We start from the raw sequence: 26,282 nt of genomic DNA, 5'->3' as shown, positions 1-26,282 counted from the left end.
GACTACCTGTCTGACTGACAATGCCTTTACAATGCTGAGGTCTCCTTTTCCCAATAGTCTGCGGGCTATAAATATTAGAACAGGTGAGAGCAGCCCCACCCCTAACAATTGACTTTGGTGGCATCTTTAATACACCAAAGCTGGGAAGTGACCGTAGACTGCAGCTGGGCCAGGAATTCAGCCAGATATTAAGGAGTCTCTCACCTCGAAGTCCAGCAACAGCTGTAGAGTAGAGAACCAATTGGGAGACAGCTGAAGCAAAGTTGCAGGCGAATGTCTGGATTTATGACAGTAGTTCTCACTGTTGCAGCTTGGTGTCAAGCTCCAGTTACATAGCAGTATGCCGAGTGAAAAAAACACACATTGCTCAGCAAAACAGTCTGATTAAAGCGCCCATATCCCAAACTTAATCTTAGACTTAGAGCCCAATTACAACTACTGCCTTAGTCACGGTGGCTGTCCGCACACTGCCACACTGGCGGTCCGACTGCCATATTACAAGTGTGGCTGTGGGACCACCACAGAACCACTGCAGCCACTGGGGCTCCTTGATCCCGCGGCGGTGGCGCAGCAGTCAAAGTCCGCAGTATGCTAACAGTGCCTCTGCTGCACTGCCAAGCACATTACGAGTTTCCCCAACACAACCCTTTTCATGGGAGTGAACCCGTCATGTAAAGGGTGGCGGTGAGTAAACTAAGGACCTGTAGGGCCCACTGTTGTCTCTGGGCCTGGGGGTGCATGCAGGGGGGCACATGGTCTGTAAGCACCCCCTATTCCTGCACAGCATGGACTGCACAGTCCATGCCATGCAGGAACGTGCTTTTGCGCTGCCTTTCTAAGGCTCACATATGAGTTTTAGAAAGGCACTGAGGTGGGACTGCCAAAGCAGGACCGCCTGACCTGGATTCCCAAGAGAATCCAGCAGGTGGTCTGACTACAGGGCGCTGGTGTGACGGCCTACTGCAACACTGCCAAATTCATAATCAGGCCCTTAGTTTTACAGGGGTGACAAGCCTCCTCCCACTTCCGGCATTAGTATCCCTCCATGAGGAAGAGAGACGTAACTTACCGGGCTCAATCCAACACTTTCTAGGGATTCCAGAACACCCTCGCCCTCCCAGATGCCAAAGGGGAGGCTCCACCTACTCGTTAGTAATCAGAGTACCCATCAGAATGGGAGGCACATGCCTGTGTGGTCCGCCAGCGCTTCAGCATATCCACGGGGGAAGCCGTGTGCCTGTGCAACCAGCAAAAAGCTGTCAGCAAATATTGCCAGCTAAAGTATGGGAGAATCCATGAATTTGCTGAGTCTCCAATGGCCGTAGGACAATTTACTTGATTTGGGTGATGCCACACGCAGCTGTCATATTAACAAAAAGTAAAATGCTTTAAAATTAAAGTATTATCTTGAATTGTAGAAAAATTTACAATATTCAAAAAAGTGGAACACTTAGATTTATTATAGCATAAATTCTTAAAATATTTTTTAAATAATTTATTTTTTAAATCATATTTTATATAATGACCACCCCACATACATTAATTCAATTGCAAAAATAAAGTAAGTAAAAAGTGCTATTTTAACCGAAGACCTTGGGAAATTAAATATTTTTGATGGATGGTGTTTAGACTTACTGCACTAACTCTAGTCCCAAAAACACTGGGAGGAGGGGAGCTCAAATTTTCTTTTCTACTTCACGCCAACATGATTGGTGAATGTGAACATAATTGAGAGGGTCAAATGTACACTTCTACCTCTAGTCCCACAAACATTGGGGAAAGTGGCTACATTTGAATGGGTCATATTCTCTATTTTAACTCCATGCCCAGAAACATTGTGGGGCAGTGAACATATATTTTTGGAGGGAGTTAAAGTTTAACATTTTAACTCCAGCCACACACATATTGGAGGAAGCAAATATATTTGGAGTGAATGGCAAATTTACTACTATACTTCCAGCCATACAAATATTTGAGAAAGTGCAGATATTTGGGAGTAAGTGTAAAGTTCCTATTTTAAATTCAGCTCTACAAATATTGGGATAAGTGCCTATATTTGGTGATGTCAGTATAACTATTGTAACGTTCCCATGAACATTGTGGAATGTGTATAATATACTTGGGTGGGTGTGAGATTTACTATATTAGGCCTAGATACAAAGGTAATGGGAAAAGTGTATAAATTCTGGGATATGGTCAGAGGAACTATTCTAAGCCTGTTACGGTCATACCAAGGAAAGTGCGTATATTTGGGTGTGTGGTGATCTTTACTGTTCTAATACCAGTCCCACAAAAAATGGAAAAGTAAATATATTTTGGGGAGTCAGTTATTTTGAAACTGCAATATGTGTTATATTTTTATAAGACATTATAGAGGTTCACATATAAAATATAAATGTTCAAATATTAAATGAGTAATAAATTAACCTGAACAATTTAAAACATGAACTAGAATAGTAAATTCCAATTTTATTTTAAAACAGGAAATAAAATACTAACCTATTTATATAATGTTATGTTATGTTATGTTATGTTATAGTGATTTATAAAGCGTGCGATTACCAAGTAGGTGTCCTGGCGCTGTCCACAATTCCCAGATCCTTGAGCCGACTTAATTACTGAAACAACCAGGTTTTTAAAGCTTTCCTAAAATGCAGTAGATTCTCCATACGTCTCAGGTGGAGAGGCAGTTTGTTCCAAAGCTTGGCGGCCCCGTAGGAAAAACTACATCCTCCCCAACGGGCTTTTTTTATGGCTGGAATCGTGACAAGCCTGGCCTCCGCTGAACGAAGATGCCGGGCAGGGACATACCTGGTAAGATGCTTAGTCAAGTATTCTGCGCCTTCTCCCTTCAAGGCCTTAAACACCAAGCACAGAGATTTGAAGTGAACTCTCTTATGGATTGGCAACCAATGAAGGTCACGGATGGCCTTGGATATCGGGGAGAATTTTGGGATGCCCGTAAGTAATCTAGCAGCCGCATTCTGCAGCAGCTGCAGTCTGTGCAGCAGATTTTCCTGTATATTCAGATACAAACTATTGCAATAGTCGAGTCTGGAAGTTACAAGGGCGGTGACCACCGTTTGTCGACTATCAGGAGGAAGCAAAAACAGGATCTTTTTTAGCATTCTTAAAATAAAACCCGTTTTGGAAGCTACTGCCTTGACCTGTAGTGCCATGGTGAGTTTGTCGTCCAACACCATCCCGAGGTTTTTTACGTTGTTAACCGGGCTGGGACAAACTCCTAATTCCTGCGGCCACCAAGTAGGGGTCCAGAAGCTAGGGTTATTCCCAAACAGCATTACCTCAGTTTTATTAGAGTTTAGCCTAAGGCAGTTGCTAGCCATCCAACGGGCCACCTCCAACATACAGGCCTGGAAATTGTGGTCCATCCCCACTTCACGTCCGGGGTATAGAGACATGATGATCTGCGTATCATCCGCATATGAAGTGACACTAAATCCGTGACTTCTAATAATGGGAGCAAGGGAGGCTACGTAGACATTAAAAAGTGTTGGACTTAGTGAGGACCCTTGCGGGACCCCACAAGGCAGAGAGAAAGAACGGGATGTAAAATTACCCATGGCGACTGTTTGACTCCGCTCGGAGAGAAAGGAGTTCAGCAATTCCCATGCTCTTTGCCGAATACCTCCTTTCCTCAACCGGTCCATCAACAGTCCGTGATGGACCGTGTCAAACGCGGCAGATAGATCCAAAAGGATCAAGGCTGCTCTGCCGCCTTGGTCTACTGCTGACCTAATCTGTTCTGTGGCCGCAATCAAAGCCGATTCGGTGCTGTGCCCCTCCCTGAACCCATGCTGGGATACATCCAGCACTGAGGATTTCTTTATAAATGCTGTAAGTTGTGTATTCAATGCCTTCTCCACTAGTTTAGCCGGAAGAGGGAGCCGGGAAATAGGGCGGAAATTGTTAGGATCCGCCGGATCTAAACTAGGTTTCTTCAGCAAAGGAAGAATAGAAGCCGTCTTCCAAATATTAGGAAAGATTCCTTCTTGAAACATACCATTAAAGATAGGTGTAAGAAGGTTGGCTATCGGCAAAGATGCTAATTTAATGATCCTCAGTGGGCAGGGGTCCAAAGGGGATCCCGAGTTAGCTTTAGCTAGCAGATCCAAGGTGTCTTGTACGGTGAGAGGACAAAATTCATCCAGGGTAACTGATGACATGGCCCCTTCCGTGGACCCTTCCTCTGACTTCTGCTCACCCCTGATTGAGTTGCTGAAACTGGTAAAAATATTATTAACTTTAGTGGCAAAGAACAAGGCAATTTTTTCGCAGAGCTCTGTGCTAGATGAGATGGGGGCTGGTGCCACAGAGGATATCTTGGTGATAGTGGAGAATAGCTCTTTAGAAGAGTTTTTGGCTGCTAAGATCTGGGTCGCGTAATACTTTTGTTTTGCTTCTCGCAACATACATTTGTAGGTTGCTAAGCTAGCCAGATATAGTCTTTTTGCCATAGCGGTATAATTCTTCCTCCAATTACGCTCCAATCTCTTGCAAATACATTTTTGCATTTTGAGATCGCTCGAGTACCAGGGGGCTGAGGGTACCGTCCTTTTAAAAAGAACTTGTTTAGGAGGAGCAAGGTCAGCACAGGCCTGCGTAAGCCATTTGGTATAGGCCAGTGCAGCCTCATTCGTATTCCTTGGGATGGGTGTAGCAATGTTAGTCAGAGCTTTAGAAATGTTCTCTGAATCCACCCTATTCCAGGCTCTAACTTCTTTCTTATCAGTCTGGTGCAGACCATTTGCTGTATGGGGTATAGGATTAAGATTGAAGCGAACTCCCGCATGGTCTGACCAGGCCAGGGGTATTAACGCTCTGAAGTATAGCTCCGGGGTATTAGAGAAAACCCAGTCAAGGTTTCAGTGATAAATGCAATTTTTATGTCCAGATCCATCAGCAAATTGGCACATTCGATGCTGTGCTTTACAAGGGATCTTGCGTTTATCAGGATTCAGGCAACAGATTTTCCCGCTTTGCATGTGGCGGTTACTGTCTCTGTGCAAGCCTTATTAATTCCTACATTAGTAGGAGGAAACGTTAATAAACAGTTAGGACAGGTGCCATGGGGTTGAAGGAGACCTAATTCATCCGGTTGCTGGTTACATTTGCCCATGGCCCCCCCTGGATTTAATCGTAGCAATGTGGTTCTGGAGTACTTGAATTGTGCCGGTACCTCGGTGTGCATCCGGGCAGGGGTTTGTGCGCTGAGCGCGGCCTGGGCGCGGACGGGCGCAGACGGGCTTGCCTTTGGCGTGCCTTCCGCGCGCCAGCGGCGCGCCCGCTGCGCGCGTCTGCTGCATGCTCGCGCCAGTGCCCCTAATGTAGGCATCCCCAGCGACTAGAGCGCCAAGCAACCAATGTCTGATTCCTCCCAATATGGCCGCCACAGAACGCACGCCCGTTCTACAGGGAACCTGTTCGGGTCAATGCTGCAACCAAGGAAGCGACCCAGGTAAGCGCGCCAACAGAGCGCTAACAAGCTGCTAGGCTAAAGGTCAGAATGTGCAAATATGCAAATAGGCAGTAGGAACAATGTACGCAATATGTAGAGCTCTTAGTTAAAACTTGAGTAAAATAGTTTAAAACAATGAAAAATTAAAAACATAAATCAATGAATGCCAATATGTTATTATGTTTTTAATACTTTTATAAATGCATTTAATAATATAATAACAATTTCAGTTGAAACATATTATTCACAAAGTAAAGTAAAGTAAAACCTAGAGCCTGATAGATTTCCACAAACAAATGCATAAAACTATACAAAATAAGTAAAAGAATGCAATAAGCAATTACAAATTTCACAAATATGAAGGATATAGTTAATAGAAAATGTTTAAAATAGTTAAAATAAAGCATTCCCCATGCAATCTCCAAAATGCAATCTCCAATAAACTCTGCAACCCCCACCAACAAATGTCATCTATAATACTAAAAAGTAAAAAAATAGAAACAAATCAAAGTACGTTAAAATGCTATTATATATAGCTGTAATTAACATTGTTTTTTAAACATTAATATCATTAGCAAACATAAACAATGATACTTTTATACCTATGTCCCTCAATATTTTGGAACTCATGCTATTTTAGCCACAATCATGTGATTAAGCAATGTTTGGATTCAGCATCTGTTTACCACACCGTGCATAACAGATCCAAATGCTGAGAAAGTTGTTAGCAGAATTGTTAGCAAACCATGAATGGAACAAAAGTATAATGCATGTTTAAAGAAGCATTTTTCTATTCTGAAGGTTCAACGGTATGAGGCGGCTTCTACCATCTACGGACCACATACTCTGTCTGGGTACATTCAGTCTTTTAGGACCCTGGCAAAAGCTATTGCCAAGGTAAGTGCAACACTGGATTATGTTATGTAATTTGTTAATTTAAACAAAAAAAGTGTTTATTTCCCATCAACCTCCCCGTCTAAAAATCAATAAAATTCCACATGCATATAGATAATTTCTGAGCTCACATTCCATTGTTTTTCAAGTATGTTTTGACAGCAAGTCAAGATGCCCATTGGTTTACCATGACCGCGTGACGGACAATTATTATTCAAGGTTCCGTCTATAGATGCAATATGTGTTAGTTTCCATCTGCAGGTCAGTATAAGATGTGGGCTTCTTATTTCAAGAGTTATGGCTTTAATGAACATAATAGGCCTTATTTAGACTTTGATTATTGGGATACTCCATGACAAATGTGGTGGATATCCCATCTATGTTACTTGTAAAATGGGGGATGAGCTATCTGGTAAGTCCCTAAGTTTTATATCTGCTAATATGCTTGAAGCTCAGGTTCAGAGTCAGAATTGCAGGTTCCCCCAGGTTGCTATCACAGAAGAAGCAGCTTTAATGTGGCCTCTACTTGGGTCTTAAACACATGGGCACTACCTGTTGATACACAGGGGCATACAAAAAGGAACTGGGAGGGTTCACAGAGGGAAGCAAGCTAGAAATGGTATGTGGGGAGCAGTCTATCTAATTACGAATGTGCAATGCTCGCTTTGATATCCCTGTATCAGGCTCTTGATTGGTAGGTCATTCTGAGACGAGATCATAGCTGATGTGCTGGAGAGCCTAAGGAGAGTAGTTCTGGATATTTATTTGTGTAGGTTGTTGAACTTTTGCAAGCAGTCAGTTAGAAAGTGAGTCTGAAGTGTGCATTCAGTCACAAAGGAGACAAGGAATGAAAGAAAACTAGACATGGGAAAAAAAATGACAGAGAGATAGAAAATGAAAGAGCGATAGAGACAGATAGAAAAAGAGAGAGGATACTTTTAGTTAATTGAGAGTCAGTTAAAGAGTCAAGTTGGCTTGGGAATTAGCCTCGGCCCGTTTGCAGTCAGGGCCTAAAATAAGTTTTATCCAAAGAAGCATTTCTTATTGAGGGATGAAGCAGGTGGGGATAACATTCTTTACAGTTTTCTATATACATCTCCATTAATTTGCTCATTTCCTATCAATTATACAAGGATAGGTTCAGCATTCAGGACAGCTTTGGCCACTCACCCTACAGAGTGGGTGACCATACATGTCATTGAAAATACAGCACGGCTCCTAATTCTGTTTCACCTCCAGGGCTGTTTGTAGGTATGAACTATGGCCGAGTAATATGCGAACTACTAGCAAGCTTGAACTGTTTGTACTGCTGCAAACTGTAATAGCAAATAGTTTTGCTGTATATTACACATGGGTGAGATCTTTAATATGTGGTTGAGGGATCATATCTTAACTTTCATGTAAAGATGCATTTTTCTGAATCCAATTATGGAGCGTAAGCTCATTACTGCCTAGCAACACTCCAACTTGATCCATATTTCCATGTCGAAAGAAGTGCATCACTCACAATGAACACCTCAACAGAGTCCCTCTGATTCTTAACCATATAAACTTTCCTAAAAAATTATCTATACCTTGCTGGATACACTGAAACCAGGATCACGTGGGCTTTGGAAGATATTAGGCCCTCTCCAAGTGCATAAACTCAGGTCTGGTGAAGCAAAAGGCAAATCATATTTATAAGAAGCAATTATAGAGCCTTTGAAAAAATTCAAATCCTAAGATGACTGTAAAGAATGGCACACCAATAACAGAGGCACCAAGTCCATATTGCTAAGAGCTAACGAGGAATAATTGGCAGGGCTGCCTTGCAGATGATGAAAACTGGCCAGTCAGAGGCTGAGTCCCTATAATCAAACACTAGCTTTCTAACACTCCCTATATACACCCTCTGCTTCATCTCCACCGGTCATGTTCTCTGAGTTCATCATATATTTAATGAATGTTCTCTTTGAATCCCTAAAGGAATTCATAACAAAAGCCCATGCAGATACATGCAGATAATTGCCACCCAGAATGCCTAGGCTTGTTCTAAAGGGTAATGTCACCCCCTCAAGACTGAATTCATTATTACTGCACGTAGCCACACAGATATTAACTCAAAGCCACCTTTACTCAAGAAGCCAGCCTATTGCAAGCAAGGAGATCGTGTTGAACTTTCAAGCCGCCTAATGTCTCCTCAGACTGATAACATCCCATAACATAGTGATTCTGGTACTACCTCAAAATCACTGGCCTCTGAGTGACTACCAAACTTATCAGCCTTCGCTGTCACCACAGACCAGTAAAGGATGTGAGGAAGGAGCAGCTCATAACCATAGAAATGGGCTACACCTGTGCACTGATCTTGCTTAACTTCAGGGCCATCCACTCTAATCATCAGGGGGTCCTCCACCCCAATCTTCAGGGATCAATGAACCTTGTTAAAACAACAGTAAAGTGGTCACTTAGTTTCTTCTAAAAGTGTAGCTATCAAGTAAAACCAGGCCTTTTTTTTCCATTATATTTAATTAAAATGACATGCATAATCCTTGGGGATTAATTCAGTCACTGATTATTTTCAATATTTTGTAGTCTCGCGTTATGTTCTGCAAATTAGACACATTGCTCAAATGCAAGGAAGAGAAGACCATTCCACTTAAATCTAAGAAGACAAGTGCTGAGAGTAAGGTTCAGTCACATCATTAAAATTGTATATCAATACAGTTACTTAGCCTACATTGTTTTCTTGGAAAGTAGTCTTCCCCGAAAAAAAAACCTTGGTCAGAGTCACAGGACTTTCTGCGTACCCGACAACATGCGCCCAATCTCTAAGTCGGTACCTAACACACATGTCCCAGACACCCATGAAGCTTCCTCTGTAAACCCTCAAGGCCTTTTCCGGGCTTCTGAAGCAAGGTGGACTAAGACATGGGCAATGGCTTTTAGGCCCTGCTAAGGCCTACTGATTGAAAACTGACCTCTCATCCTCAATGGCTCACAGTACTTCTAAACAAAGCAACATTTTCTATCTGTGCACATGTCTGCCCCATCATCATTATCTGAAATAGCTGCAAATATTGCAACCCTTGACTCTAGGAGCAACTAATCTAAATAGCACCATATGCATCCCACTCGTATCTCATAAAAAAAACACTTAAAGTGCACTGATGAATGCTCATTTCACGGCATTGGCATTCATCAAAGTGGTTATCATCCTCCTCACAGCCATGAAGGAAACTCAGGGGGAGAAAAATCCCAAACCCCATAAATTTAGGACACCTTGAAATTTAGAATATCCAAAGTTAACCTCTGGTTGGTCTGCTCCAATCCTGCTCTTGCATTAGGAGATACCACCCACAACATCAAACCAGACCTTAATTTAGTAGAGTTGCAAATAATAACCAGGACTACTTAAAAACCGACTTCGAGGTCTGAGAAAACTTAAAGGGTTTTATCACAATATTCTCAAAAATCAATCTGTACAGAATGAATGTAGAATATTGCCATGAAGGCTGAACTACAAAGCACACAATCAGAAATCAGAAATATTATAAATCCCAAGTGAACAGCAAAATCGTATAAGAAATGGACTGCATCCCTAGAGGAAAATCCAAAAACTCTTGCTCACCCCCAGAATCAGGGTTTTTTATATACAATTTTGGCACAGTTAATAAGCAAGAACTGTTGCTTCACAATGGCATCATTAGTGATAACCAATATTGGACAAATCAGAAGTTGCTATGACACTTAAAGGTTTCCAGCACCATCCTATTTCTAAATAAGCTTCAAGCAGCCTCAGCAAAAGATCATCATAGGATATGCAGCTATTAATGCACCATTTCTAAACAATGGGCTGAACACCAGTAGAAGAGTGCTACCCCAGCTGCGATCTCCAGCAAAATAAACCCTGAACATATTTCAAACATTGCAGCATGAGGAAGTTCATTCACAAAACATGCACATCTAGGAACATAGCCAGTTAAGTCACAGTGTACTGTGCTCTGGATCCGTCATTCAAATCATCAATACTTGACATTAATTGTTAACCAAAAATGTGCATTATGGAAAACTTTAACAAATTTCAATCATGGCGACACTACTTATTTCTCTAGTTACATCGAAATGTCCTCATTCCCAGTGGCGGCTCGCACAGGGCGTGCAGCGGGGCGGTGGGCGGGGGAGGGGCAGGGTGGGGGGATAGTAAACTCAGACATACGACAGAACGGAGGAAAGTATTCATTACGGGGCATATTATCCAGGACGGCGTTAAAAATTATCGCCGGTTTAGCGGCAGAAAACTGCCGCTAAAGCGGCGATAATGGGCTTGATAATGCGCCCTGGAGAATTCCCATAGAAGCCCATGTTCTGGTGTCAACATGGGCTTCTATTGGAATTCTCCATGGCATATTATCAAGCCCATTATCGCCACTTTAGCGGCAGTTTTCTGCCACTAAACCGGCGATAATTTTAACGCCGTCCTTGATAATATGCCCCCACGTTCCTCCATTCCGTCATATGTCTGAGTTTACTACCCCCCACCCTGCCCCTCCCCACAGTATGCCCTGTGTGAGCCGCCACTGCTCATCCCACAGTACTACAACATCCATCACGATAAATACACCCAACATAATAATGAGCTCTTGAATCTCCCTCCCTGCCACCTTTTGTCAGCGACACATATCTTCCTTATAACATAATGACCTTCTGTAACCAACCTATTCTTTTCTACAAAATGCCAGACCTCATCACTAATGCCAGACCTCATCACTAATGCCAGACCTCATCACTAATGCCAGACCTCATCACTAATGCCAGATCCCATCACAACAGTCTCCATAAATTGTGCAAATAACATATTCCGCTGGGATTTCAATCTCCTCTGTGACAGAAGCACCTCTGGTCAGGTGGAGCAAGTAATGTCAAAATCCAGATATTAGCAGGCATTGTGATCAAAAGATGTCATAAATCCCCTTCTTCCGAGCATCAGCCAACAGAAGATATCTGGAGCCAACTGGGGTAGACCGGTCCCCGTCCCAATGTTATGGCTGGTTTCTTTGGTTGTCAGATGTGCCATGGGATCATTGAGTGAGAGTGGTGCGGAGACAGAGACGGGTGGGCTCGGTTAGGGTAGGGCTGTGGGGTGCACGTATGATAAATGGGATCTCGCGTTATTATTGAATACTGGGACTTTTTCCCTCACTCCTTTGATATTCAGGCACACCTTGCTTCCCTACTAATAATCCAAAGCGGGTGTAAAGAATTCCATTTAAATATCTCCAAATTTGAGATAATTTTCAAACTTTTGTAGTTGTTTTCAGGGTTCTTTCAAAATGTTGTTTACTGTTACATCTAGTCAGTGTACGTAGGTGCACTACTATGCAAGTATTGGCATCTTTAGATTCACCCCAGTGTCAAGCACGGACAAGCCTGAACAGGTTTACGTTTCCTTTAGCAAAGGCATGTGTTAACGTTTTTATCCTGTTATTATTATCTAGGCTTTCATATGGCTAAAGATGTGCTCACTGGTCCATTGTTTCCTTATAATTATGTATACCAACAGTAGTATATTAATCATGCATTCATTCTGGCCACTTAGCCATTTATAGACATTTCCAACCGTACATTCACCCCTTCTATCAATAAGGTGGTTAGTGAATGAATCATTTAGTGATACATGCATTCATGTAGTCATTAATCAGTGAACTGGACTGCATGCTTATGTTTTCAATATTTTATTCACACCCTTGCACTCATTTGTTCACATATAGCACAGTTAAATACCACACAGCACTCTCTGTACCACATAACACAGCACAGCACCATACAACATACTACAATACCACACAACACTGGCAGCAGGCTTCAAGGCCGCAGAACATCAGACCCTGGTCAAAAACACAAACCGCACACAGATGTTCACCAAGTGCAAACCACAAGCAACCAGAACCTAGAAGCAGGGACTGTTCACTTCACTAGAAACTGTAGGTGAGTAGGCAGGGGGCTGACTCGACTCAGCAGGTGCCAGTGGCGAGCCCAGCCTGCAAGAGGCCTCTCTCTGTCTCCCAGATGCCACCTGGGAAAAAAACAACACAAAGATAAAGCGCCCTGCAACCGGTGAATGCGCTACAAGCAAAATGTGCATGCATTATGTATCACATGTTTGCTGCGAAGGTCAGTGTCACACAGACCGCAGAGGGCAGGCGAGACGCTAGAAGGCAACATGTGCACACATCATGTATCACAGGTTGGGTCACAGAGACTCCAGGATGGCAGGTGGGTGAGGTACAAGGCAGTGTGTGCACACATCATGTATCACATGTGTGTCTGATGCGGAGGATCGGTGTCGCACAGTTCCCTGGAGGGCAGGTGGGTGAGGTACAAGGCAGCGTGTGCACACATCATGTACCACAGGTTGGGTCACACAGACTCCAGGATGGCAGGTGGGCAAGGTACAAGGCAGCGTGTGCACACATCATGTATCACATGTGTGTCTGATGCAGAGGATCGGTGTCGCACAGTTCCCTGGAGGGCAGGTGGGTGAGGTACAAGGCAGCGTGTGGACACATCATGTGCCACAGGTTGGGTCACACAGACTCCAGGATGGCAGGTGGGTAAGGTACAAGGCAGCGTGTGCACACATCATGTACCACATGTGTGTCTAATACAGAGGATCGGTGTCGCACAGTTCCCTGGAGGGCAGGTGGGTGAGGTACAAGGCAGCATGTGCACACATCATGTACCACAGGTTGGGTCACACAGACTCCAGGATGGCAGGTGGGTGAGGTACAAGGCAGCGTGTGCACACAACATATATCACATGTGTGTCTGATGCAGAGGATCGGTGTCGCATAGTTCCCTGGAGGGCAGGTGGGTGAGGTACAAGGCGGCGTGTGCATACATCATGTACCACATGTGTGTCTGATGCAGAGGATCGGTGTCGCACGGTTCCCTGGAGGGCAGGTGGGTGAGGTACAAGGCAGCGTGTGCACACATCATGTACCACAGGTTGGGTCACACAGACTCCAGGATGGTAGGTGAGTGAGGTACAAGCACACATCATGTACCACATGTGTGTCTGATGCAGAGGATTGGTGACGCACAGTTCCCTGGAGGGCAGGTGGGTGAGGTACAAGGCAGCGTGTGCACCAGAGCTGGCTTAGCAACACTCCGTCCACTCACAGAACACCACAGAATTTGGTGGAGCTTTTCGGTAACTCTGCAGAATTCCGTGGAGCTCTGCCCAGGCCTACTTTAATCCATTCTAATGAAAGGAGTCACCCTCTAGTGGAGATGTCAGGACCAATCTTATCTGCCTTGCAGAGGCACAATTGCAATTTATCTTTTGAAGACTTATGCCCATTCTCAGCCAAATCAGTGAAGAGGTGGATGCTGTCTCCTTTGCAGTCATCTAAAGTAAAAGAGGCCAACAATACATCATCAGAAAGCTGCACTAGTGCCACGAGGAGAGAGCAAAGTGTCCAAATCCTTCTTTAATGCTTGGGAAAAGATTGACGCAGACTCTGTAAAGCCTTGAGGGAGTCACCACCATGAAAGTTGAGATCGCTGAATGAGAACACAAAAAGGAACTGATTCTGTTCATGAATGGGTATAGAAAAAGAAGGCAGAGCACTGGTCAACCATTGTAGAACACTCGTTTGGATGCTGGAAAAGATGGTGGAGGGGTTGGTGACCACAGGGAAACTAGGGATAACATATTATTAATTACACTCAAATCCTCCATGAATCATTTGTCTTTTCTGCCTTCTTTAAAGGAAAAAATGGGCATACTTCTCCTGCAAACAATCAATACTAAAACCCCATGCTTAATCAAATCCATAATGACAGGCTAAATCCCTGTCAGGATTGGGGCAAGACACCACACAAGAAAGTAAGGAAACATACCACATAGACAAGATGGAAAACGGGCCAAGGGAGACAGCAGTAATGGAGTACAACAGCTTCCAGAGTAGGGTCTGAATCATGCTGGTAGTTAATTTCCAAGTCAGAGAGGGGAGAGATCTGTAAAGTGGTTAGTAGATGCAGAAGACCGTCTCTAGCAACATCAGTCAATTTCACTCCCTTGCTTGTCGTTTCAGTTCGCACCCGTAATTCTGTTCCCATGCTTTGTTTTTGTCCCCTTTGTCTGATCCCTCAGTCTCCCTTCTTGCACTTCCTTCTACTGACCCCTGTATTTGTTTTTTGACTCAGCCATTGTTTATTGATCTTTCTCCAGTTATTTCCTGTGATTTGGCTTAGTCATCTAGGAAGCTCTTTTGTCCTGACTTAGGATTTACCCTTTTGCTCCGGCGACTATGATTCAGCTTTCCAGTGGAGTGGAGAGCTACTCTTGTTCGGTTCTTGGGGATCTTTCTAGGTTTGGCTGGGGTTTGATTACAGTGACACTTAATCTCACACCTGGTAAAGCTACCTCAAATATTTCCGTAATACGTTACCTACTGTAAGAACCTCCTTCAATTATCTAATACTAAGGGGGCCATTACGATGTCGGGCGGATTGCCACCAATCCGCACGACATCTTTCACCGCCCCCCCCTCCATTTACCCCCTGCCGCATTACAATGGCGGGGGGACAGCGGCGGATGGAAAGACCGTCTGCCGCATTTCCGTAGGCAGGCAATCGCTCCGATTGGCTGCCGTGCGGTCCTGGGTCATGCTATGGTGGCGGTGCCTAGCAGGCACCGCCCACCATATTATGATGATTTTGGCCTTTCGCCATGGAAAGGCATGCGGTCTTTGGCTGTGGGGGCCCGTTGCGGGCCCCTGGGGGGGTGGGGGGTTGGGGCTGCACTTGGGGGGTACCTATGGTACCCCCTTCATTGGCATGCACAAGGTGGCAGGCCCGCGCGGTGCCTGTCACGTTGTGTATGCCAATGCACAACATGAATATTTAACATTGTGGCGGGTGCTGCTTACAGCACCACCCGCCACAATGTTAAATATGCGGGATGCGACCGCCAGAGTGGTGGCCACATCCTAATGGGCAGGGCAGAACCGCCGCACCTCTGGCGGTTGGTCCCGTTTACTGTTACAGTGGCGGGCAGATAATGAGCCCCTTACTGTCTTCTGCTTTCCTTTTTGACAGAGAGTCATTTTGTGTCTCTGTGACGCTTTACCATCCTGTATCTCTTAGAATCCAGTCTAGGACTAGACTCTCTGCTATCTAATCCCACAACCCATTCCCCCTTTCACAAATCAGGTGTTCTCCACTTTCCAAAAGTGTAATACAGGAAGTAGGATCTCTTGGAAGGGAAGAAGGCAGGATTAACCTTGCTGTCCTTTAGCCTGAGTTGCAAGGATCCTGACAATCCCTGCCTCAGCTTTGGGTTTCAGCGGATACTGTGAAAATAGTGGCAGATTCTTTATTTGGCTGATCTTTACTTTCTCGGAGTCCATAGGAGAAATATAACCAACATTGTTTCACCCAGTGGACCATAACAAAGAAGGTACCTGACAAAGCAGATCAGCTAAATCTTTAGCCAACTCAGTAGAATTGGTGACCGGCTGATAATTACTTTTGTAGAATAAAATGTGGAATTTGTTCCCCCTATTCTAAGGTGCATTGAGGTGGACTTCATCTGGTGTACAAAACACAGTGGAATTGAGTTTGCACAAAATATCCATATCCAATAGGTTTTCAGGTGTGGCAGTACTCAATAGGAAGGCATGTTTATCTGTGATGGGACTCAGAGTAAAGAGCCATAAAAGTGCTGTGGAAAATGCTGGTTTGAAATACCAAGTGCATCTACGTATCCAAGAGGTAATGAAGGAAATTCAGTTGTTTCAAAGGAGAGCGAGTTTTATTGGTATCATTGAGGCAAGTGGTGGATTTTCTGTTTGTCATACAATCAACAATGGGATCTCTCTGGTCTATGGGAATCATGGTATTTAGGGCACAGTCTGCACCCCTTTGGCTGTCCTAAAACTTAGGGTTAGAGTTTTGTGTGATCTGGTTAAATTCTGGTAGTTTAATAGAACAGGGCACATTCAAAGCAGTATTAGGAAGTCCTTTATCCTATGCCCCAAATGGCTGCAGGTATTGCTTCTCCTCTGACCCTTGCATTTCCCCTCTCCACTCTCCATTTCCCTTGCCCCCTTGTTTTATTCACCCTTTGCCCCACTGGGGGCTTTATGTGCTATTCTCTTAACATTCTGTTTCATATTTTGTAATTTCGAAGACATCAGTTTAAATTAAACATTCTCTTTCTTTCATTCTTGCAATTTGGCGCAATGCTCATTAATTTAGAAGGGGTCCAGGGCATTTGAACTGCAGGGTAGTCTCTCAATGGAAGGAGGGTGTCAAGAATTGGTGGAGTGGGGTTTTCACCTTCTGCATCACTAGGCTGAGAGGAGTCCTTTGCCCTCCAGTTGCTCAGCAGTCCTTCTTAGACTTTCTTGGGTAATGGTGGGGCTTCGTTTGAGATGAATCTGTGGTCAACTGGAACTGAACACACTTTCGGTCTAAATTGTTTCACAGCAGTGGAGTCTGTGTCTTATTTGGCTATTCACCTTTTTCTGTCTCGCGCTCACACCCCAATACTCTCTTGTGGGTTACCTCTTTGTACTCCATCCACTGCCCATTACGCTGGAGCTGCCCCAGGTGCATCCGCAGGTGCACAAGCAGGCCCATTGGCGGGCATCAGGAAAACACCCAATACATTCTTCTTCCTGGGGTTCTTGATCTCCTCTTTATATCATGGTTCAGTGATCTGTGGAAATACATAGGGTGGGCAGGGAGCAGTAGGAGAACAAGCCCTGACTCTGTCCCTAAGGCGATTGGCTTGATATTCCAGTCTCTCCAGAGTCTGTCTCATAACGCAAACTTGGAATTCATGTTTATGTTTATTGACACTCCCATTCCAGTATAAGAATGCTACTCATTGTTCTGCCTGCATCTTGTTTTCAGGATCTTTAAACTTCTTTTGCGAGTTCACTAATCATCTTAGATCGAACGTACCATGGCCAGGAAAGGATTAATTCCCAATCTCAATAGTGAGTCCCATCTAGTGTTGCAGAAATTTGATTATGACTTTTCTGTGCTCATACATAGGGTGTGCAGGAATCCCTTTTGGTGGGGGTTAGCTTTGTTTAAACTTCTCTATCCCCATCCCTGCTCCTTCATTCACAGAGACCAAACAAAGCAGGGCCGGACAGCCTTGTCCTTGCAGCTCATCCGGTGGCAGGGGGTCAGATGGAAATGGAAAGTATGGGAAGGAGTCCCTTTGTTACTTCTCTCATGGATCTCATGAAGGGAGGAAGAGAAGGTATCGAACACCCACACCCAAAGATCCCTTTCGATTTGACTGACCTGTTGTACACCTGAAAGGGCTAGCAAAGGAGTTGGGGCAGCTTTATCAGAGGGCTTCTTTCTCACCCATGGCCATGCTTCAGTGGCCTGTGCTTCTGGTCCTGGCTCTACTGCCTATTGTCCACATTCTTCCACTATTTTTAGAGTTGGTTTGCTCTCAGGCATGGATTGCACACACACACAGCCACACACACACACCATAGTTGCTATAGCACTACTCCCATTCCTTCCTACCTACTCAGTCTATTTTCCAATTATCTTCTACCCAGAAAATACCTGCAGTGCACTTTAACAGATAACAGACAGTACAAAACAATACCTGCAAAGAAAGGCAAACAACAAGCGATAAGCATGGCTAGACTTCACCTCAGTTAAGTTCAACGTGCTAACAGTGTCCCCTCGAATTACCGGGTCCAACGCTGGAGTTTGCTCCACTCTAGTTCTTCTGGAGAAATATCTCCTTTACCTCTGGCATCAGGGGTCAATGTGGAGTTTGATCTAGAGCTCCCTTTACCTCACTGAGCGAAGTGGTTTCTCAGCACACAATATACCAAGTTCTGTAACAGAAAATACATACTTGAGATAGCTCCTAGAAGTCAGCAAGCATAAAAAATAAAGTCAATTTCATTTCAACAGATCAGTGCTTCGCCCCCTGGTCACCTGGAGCATGTAAAGCCGAAATATCTGTATATTTTGTTGCTAGGTTTGCACATTTTTCCTCAATGCAAACAAATGGAGTAAATATACCATGATGAAACCTTACTTCAGATCGGCACTAATGAGCTGGTATCAGCTCATTGATGCATTCATTTGGATTTTGAACTTCCTAGCAGCAGCTTTGAATAAAAACACCAATTCCAAGTGTTAACCTCATGTTTTGTAATCTTAGTCACACCCTCCACGTGGCAATAGACTGCCACACACCTTTGAGGTCCAACACCATCCTGATGATGGAGCAGTTAGGGTTTAATTCCCAGCAGGTACAACATCAGGAGACAGTAAAAAACATGGTGCTGAAAGCAGAGTTTGCATTGTGTTGTGACCAGCCTCGATACTTGCAATGGCGTAGCTGGTGGGGGGTGGCGGTCTGCCCCAGGAGGCACTTTTTGGGGGGCAGCGAGCAGGTGAGGTGAACAATATCGGCGAAAGAAAGGCAAGTGGTTTAATTTTTTTTAAATGTTGTTTTCCCTTGTCGTCGTCTGTTGTCTCTCCCTCGCTCTTCATTGCACCCGCCGTCACTGGGCGGCAGAATAAGGGACCGCCCCAGCGGGCAAAAGCTTTAGCTATGCCTCTGGCAGTGCGAGGGATGCCCAAAGCCCTCACAATGCAAAGGTTTTTACACCTCAAGAATAATAAAGAGACATCTTCTTGTGAAGTGTAGTGAATGCTGGGAAGAAGGCGTCCGCGGGATAGCCAACCTCCTTTTCAGGGTTTATATTCATAATGTGCCTGCACTGTGAAACCTGACCCAAAAAGGGACAGGGGTGGCTATGTCCCAGAGAGTAGCACATCTTGAATGAGACATGGAGCAGTGCATGTAGCTGTCTGTGAGAGCACTAAATACCCCACTTAATGCCCCTAGCTAAGTAAATGGTAAGCTGTCAAATTGTCACAGCTTAGACCTTGAGATTGAGTACTATATGCCCTTAAAAGACACTAATCACCCCATGCTATACAACAGCAAAAATGGTCTCAAACTATTTCTTCACTCCATTGCGAATTGCACACACACTGGTTGAGAGATTTATAAAATACATATGCATACAAATGATCCACACACAATCCAAAAGGAAATATCCACACGAGGATGCACTCCTAGTTCTTTGCAACAGTATAACCAAAAATAAATATATGCTTTCCACATAATCCAATATATTCGAGGAATGTACATGTTATTATTAATCATTGTTATTTGTGTTCATTGTGTTTTCAGCCATTTAAAATAGTTAATTTCTGTAAAAAAAAGGTAAGAAAATAAGTTTAAAAACATGAACAAGTAAAAAGTTGTGAAAAACCATTGTATCAACATAAATAAATTAATTCTTAATGTAGAATAATTACACCATTAAAATGTACAAGCCATTCATGGCCTCCCAAACACATTTTTTCAAATCTTCAGTGTAATTACAATGGAGCTAGGAACAAAATGTACAAATAAAAGGCAATTAACAATAATACATAATGGCATCATCAGCAATACATTCAGCCATCTTGATCCAACCTTATTAGACATTGAGTAAGTCTTAAAAAACAAAGCAGTTGTTGAGAGTGTCATCCTGGTCCATTGACAGAGCTTTCAGGAGAGTGTTTCCTACCCTTTTTCAAGGACCTATATGTGTGGTAGAGGAGAAGGAATGCATGGCATGCCCCTTTTTAGGGAGGGGCAGTTAGCACACCCTATGAAAAGTAATCCTAACATTTCACCAGTTGTTTTTGGACCCCTGTATGGGCCCGTTGTATTTGTGGGATGCCCAGGCATTTCCTGGGGCTCAAGGAATTTCCTCCAGATTTGGGCTCAACCTGGCAGCTTGCAGGGTCACAAGACTGAACAGTGACATCAGCATGGCTGACATTACACCACTATGTTGATGTGCATTGGCACTTACCATCCTCCTGCTATGGTGAGAATTAGGTCTATGCAGAGGTGATGCCCCCGCCCATGTCTAAATGAGGACTCTAGTGTCCCATGGTTCTGTTGTAATTGCACAGAATGTCATGGCCAACATTGGTAACAGAGATAAACTTCCCCTGTTGTCTCTTCCATCTAAAGTGCACTGTAAGAGGTCCAGACAGTGAAAAGTAATTCATATATTATTTTATATTCCAGAACGCAGTACATGAAGTACCCAAAGGCCCAGAACCACCATATTTCACTGGTCTGCTCAGTTTAGTGCCTGCAAACCCGGCTGACAAAGCATCAGACAACCAGACGTTTGGTTCTGTGCTACAGGATGTACAGGCCCAATATAGTCTGGTAAGTTACCATCCTATGACCATGTTTCTAAACAACAGAAGCTTAAAGTGAGGACATTTCTGCTTCAGGAAGTGTGACATGTTTTAGGTGGACAACATGTTTCAGGTGGAATAGGAAACATGCCAATTGTACATTTCACTCCATTTAGAGTACGGATTGGGTGAAGTAGAAATTGAGTGTGCAAGAATTATAGATCTGCATTTCAGTAGTCATAATGAAACCGGGTGAATTTGGGTGTTATATATCAGGTATTATTTTAAATGTAAACAATTCTGTTGAAGAAACTGTGTTAAAACAGTGTTAAAGTACACAGCTCCGAGACTGTTATTAGAAGATAATTCAGGACAAATTACCCATATAACACTCTAATCCATATAACATGACACCATATATCTCACTAAACATAGTACTTAAACATTACAATGAATTATAAATGAAATTGCTAACCAGTTGCTTGATACCATGAATGCTAGAGTGAGTGTTTTTTCTAACAAATATACACCGCTACATTGTAAAAGCATCAGTTTCCATGCCACTTTATATTTCAGTGGGGGTTGTTGTATTACTATTATATTCCTCATGTGATATCTCCGAGATGGAACTTCATGGAAGTTTGGATAATTGCCAATGTTTATTGAATGAACCCTGTAATGGTCTATTGTTTTTTATTATAGCATTATAGACAGCTGCTGAGGGCTAAACCAGCTATTAAAGGTCCTGAACTGGAGTTATTTGCCTGAGTCGCAGGCAAAAGCCTATAATGAGTGAAAATGGCTTTAGGGGGTGGAATCAACCACCAAAGATGGCGGACATGTAATATCCGCCACATCGCCATTAGGAGCCCACTCTATTAGGGGCCCACTACAAACCAGATGGCCAACATAAATGCCCTGCTGGGGCAGAGGTGAATGCTTGGGGCTGTGAACCCTTGAGATCTGAATGTGGGATGACCCAATGTGAGATGGAGCAACAAACACCGACCAGGCCTGCGCTGACCAGCCAGATGCAGCCTTGTCACTAGAACTGCTGAAGAATTCTGCGGAGATGTCTGAAAACCATATTCAATAGGCCAGAGTGGTTAGATCCGGATGGACTGATAACAAGAGCGCTAGACTGAGCAATGACGTGCCCTTGTGTTTCGGCTCCTCCCAGTGAATACGGGGCTGGCTCAGGTGGTGGGCCGGACTGCCTTCAAATGGCCAAATGACACAATCATAGATGAGAAGTGAATAGAACTGGACCCGGACTAACAGGACAGGTACCTATCATAGAGCATGGCAAAGGTGGGAGAGAGAATACCCTGAATGCTTTGAATACCCCCACCTCAGTGGGGCCTGTGTGAGTCTTTTCAGCTGCCCTAGAACGGGGGGGTGCTGTGTTTGTTGCTCCATCTATGACTATGGCAACTAGTGGGCCTATGTGGTGTAGAGTTGGGGTGAGTGTTACACTTCTACAATGATCCAAGAATACCAGAGAGAGCACACATATTATGGGCCCAAATAGCCTATGCAACTATTACTGTCTTTTGTCAGTACAGAGACGGCTGCTTGTCTTCAGCCCATGGTCCCTTACGCCGTGTTGCTGAATACAGGGAGAGTTGGGCGCCTTGCGTACCCCCTTGGCTGGCAGTGGTGGAACGGGGCCCTAAAGACGGGCGCAACTATACTGAACTGTGTGGTGCTCTTAGAGCAACCAAGACGTGCTGCGAATTGCTGGCTTCTCATGCTAACTTAGGCAGGGGCCACAACCCCTTCCTCTCCTTCACCCGTGGCTCCTGGTCTGCCTCAAAGGCTAGAGATAGCCAGATAGAAAGACTGCAATCCTGGAGTATGATCACATCGCACATTGGGAACTGGGAAGACTCCAAGGTGCCAAATCAATGACCCCTGGAGGTGGCTTGTCAACTCAAGGAGAATTCAACTGAGACCCTGTTCTGCTCCCCTCATGATGAGGGGGCTCATTTGGGCGTGCCAGATGCTATGACTGATAAACTAGACCACATACTCCTAGCATTAGGGAATACTGTGATGACTCTAAAAGCTAAGATTGACACTGTAGTCATAGATGTTAACCTTCTCATAGAAGATCAGCCTAAGCTCAGTGAACAGGTCGAATAAAATGAGTTCACCCTGGAGACCCAACTCCCCTACTCGACAGACACCGCAAAACAATTGAAAGAGCTGTAAGACAGAGTCTGTATTCTGGAAGAGCACATAAAAGACGCAGATGGCTGCTCATGGTATAATAGTCTGCAAACTATAGATCTGCTCGTGGGCAATAATGCAACACAATTCATTGAGTTGTGGTACAGAGAGAGGTTGCCCTGCAGGGCTTATCAACCATTTCATAGTGGAATTTGCACTCCGTGTCCCAGCGAAGAGGCTGGTGCTGGAGACCCCGCTGTGCCTGATAATTGCCAATATCCTAAACTAGTATGACAGAGACACTATACTGTAAAGAGCTAGACCATGCCCTAATCAAGTTGGAGAACTCTGCTGTATTAATAGTCCTTGACTTCCCTGTCTTAGTGCAACAGCACTGTGCATCATTCACAGCTGTGAAAAAGTGGCTGCTTGACCTGTGGCTGAAATACACCATGCTGTTCCCGGCTCACCTGAAAATAATGGCTGATCAGGGTGCCCACTTCTTCATGACAGCAGAACATGTCTGGCTTTGGATAGAACAACACATGGCAGAAAAAACACCGGGTGGAGGCAAGCCCTCAGCTCGCTGGGGGCATCCTAGTCCCTGTCGCTTGCATCATCAGAGGAGCAAAGAAGAAACGGTGTGCTCAGTGATGTCCCAGCCTGAACAAATACAGGAGGAGCCCCAATCAGTTATCAACATAGCAGGCTCGCTCTGAACTACAAGGTGCACCCATCAGAGAAAGACAAAGAGGACGACACTGGAAGCACCATCACCATTGCGGGGCTTGGATGACCTGCCACTGGTCACGCCTCATACCAGACACACAAGATGATGGATGGAGTGCTGAAACTTTTCAACCACTCACCCCCAGCAACAGATCTGGGTTTGATCCATCATTCTTTTGCTCACTATGCCACCCCAGTTTGGACCCAGCTATATGCAAATCAGTCTTGACCCTGTTCCTCATGGGAACAGTCCAGCCCGAACTGTCCTGCCAGTTCCTCCCTGGACCAGAAACAAGCATCCTGGAACCGGTTTCGGGGTATTACCTCTCATCAGCCAGGCTAGCTTGAATCTAGTGGCCCAGGGAGCAAGGGACCCACGTCTGGGTATACCCTAGTCCACTGGTCACGCCTCAGACAACCGACAATTTACTTTGAAGTATTATGGGATAATTGCATTGATCAGAACCTGTGAGCTCGATTAACCACGGCTACATTTAGGACCGCCATAACGATTTTCCCACTAACCTACCACAGTCAGTCATTTGCATTGACCTCGCCTGCTGGGGGAAGATGCCTGAGTTGAGACCACAGCAAGCAGACATAAGGGTGGAGGTGCAACGCTGGAATCACTCTAGAGGCACAACACGGTCTGCCACAGACAATGCTGACAAGCTGGAGGCATGGCGTGTGATCCACCATAACCAAATGCACGGCCATATGGTCATACTGCCACAGTAAGTGACATCTAAACTGAGGCCTACAATTAACTCTGTCTGTATTCTGGGATCCCTACAACAGGGAAATGCTGATAATCTATAGAGGTTAACAGGACTGAACGTACATGTAAGCAAGCTATGGTACTCAGTGTACCCGTAATAGTAAACCTCTAATGTTTGATTTAGCTTAGTTATGTTTGTTTGAAATGAGTTTACGTTAACATGGTCGTTAGCAGCATTGCAACCGTGCCCGGAGTTTGGAGGAAGGATGGCATACCTCTGAAATATTGATAAATTGGTCGCTGGTCACTCTGAATACTGGCAGTTTGGTGTTTCCAAGGATGTGCCTGTGTGTTCAAGGTTGTTCAGTAATGGATCAACATGATAACCTGATTATTACCACATGGAATATATGTGGTATGAACACAATGAGTAGACAATATAAAATCCAGTCCCAATTGCAAAGAAGGGGTAAACAAATAGTGTTGCTGCAAGAAACACACCTAGCGGCAGTTGAGGGTGGTAAGCTAAACTGGATATTGAGGGTAAATTGTATTACACTACATACTGTGCATATGTGAGAGGCACTGCAGTTTGGCTGAGAGCGGGATAGCCTTTTGCCCTAGACGTAGCCCAAATAGATCCGAAGGAAGATATGTACAACTTAAAGGGTGGTAAGAGGTAAGTCTAATAGTGGTAGGCAAAGTCTATTTTCTCAATGTTGAGCAAGCCAGTTTTCTGGAGAAAATGCCAGGGAACCTGGCAGAATGGGTGAAAACCCTGTGGGTAATTTGTGGGTACTTCAACTGTGTATTGGATGTTAATATAGACTGCTCATACCCTCCCTCCCATCAGGTCCTACGGCCTGAAATGCTTGAGCACTAGCCAGCTGAATCGGTGGCAACTCATGGATGCATGGTACAGACTGAATGGGGTACACTGAGAATCGTCTCTTTATTTGGTCCCACATGAATTGCATGTCAGTATGGATCACATAATATGCTCCACAGCACTTAGCCCTGCAATGCACTTATATACTTAAGCAAGACCCTATCAGACTGCAATGCACTGGAAATAGTGATGAAGGGGGGCAGAATTCCAACATCAACCCCTACCTGGAAATTATAGCTGCCCTGGCTGGAAGATCCAGTAATTAGGGAGGAATTAAAATAAATGATCCAGAACTACTTCTGGGAGAATGAGGGTACAGTCTCCTCCTATGCAACTGAATTGGAGGACTCCACGTTCACATTGTGGGGAGCAAGTATTAAAACCACGAAAGGGCTAGGGACAGACTTAAAGCTCTCAGAAAACCTATTAAGAAAACTAGAAAAGGCAGAGGCAGCTGACTCCTTAGTTAACTCAACCTCAATAGGAAACGGGAAACATATGCTGAAATACAGGAACACCTCCACCGAATTACCAGCGCACAGCACACGATAAATTCAAATTGTAAGATATAGGAGCGCATCACCATAATGTTATACTGGAGAAGGACTATATTGCCTCAAGTATCATATCATATACTCATTCCGTGGAAATTGCAAATGCCCTGAAGAAGTTCTGTTCTCAGAACGAAACGCGTTGGCTGTGGTTCATTTAAAAAAGAATAATAAATAACAATAAAGAAGGAAATTTTCAGGTAGACTGTATATGGACTAATTGATTATATACAATTGTAAAGTGGTGCAACTTTAATATAATTGATGCATATAATTGACCCTGAGGGAAAGGGTGGTGCTCTTGGACAGAGGGCACTTTTGAAGTTTGTACACAGGATTACTTTGCCTTTGTCAATATATTGGTATAATTTCTTAGTTTGGTGCCTATTGTTTGAAAGTCGGTCCACTGTCCAGTTTATGTGTTTACTTGTTATAATGGCAGTGGAATGCCTGTGAAGAGGTAATGCCTCCATAAAACCGATGCTGCTCTACCCACCAGCAATTCCTCTGAGGGGACTCCCTGTTGTGGGGGTATACTTCACTTGCCGGGACCCTAAAGGCAGGGATGCAGTGGAACTAGAAACAGTAAGGCATTTC

At 44.3% G+C, this 26,282-nt stretch overlaps 1 protein-coding gene across 2 annotated transcripts in view; it reads left to right on the top strand.

Annotated features, from left to right (window-relative positions):
- The window catches only part of ASAH2 (N-acylsphingosine amidohydrolase 2), a 323,355-nt gene that overhangs the window by 234,001 nt on the left and 63,072 nt on the right, over positions 1–26,282 (top strand). For both annotated transcript variants that reach the window (XM_085605439.1, XM_085605430.1), the window contains 2 exons: positions 6,281–6,376; positions 20,508–20,654. In XM_085605439.1, the coding sequence (XP_085461565.1) occupies positions 6,281–6,376; positions 20,508–20,654 (243 nt within the window). The remainder of the gene's footprint in view (positions 1–6,280; positions 6,377–20,507; positions 20,655–26,282) is intronic.

The sequence above is a fragment of the Triturus cristatus genome, chromosome 1_2 (genome assembly GCF_964204655.1).
Source record: "Triturus cristatus chromosome 1_2, aTriCri1.1, whole genome shotgun sequence".
NCBI lineage: Eukaryota > Metazoa > Chordata > Amphibia > Caudata > Salamandridae > Triturus > Triturus cristatus.
Note: the sequence above shows the minus strand (reverse complement) of the source record. Positions and strands in the feature narration are given on the sequence as shown.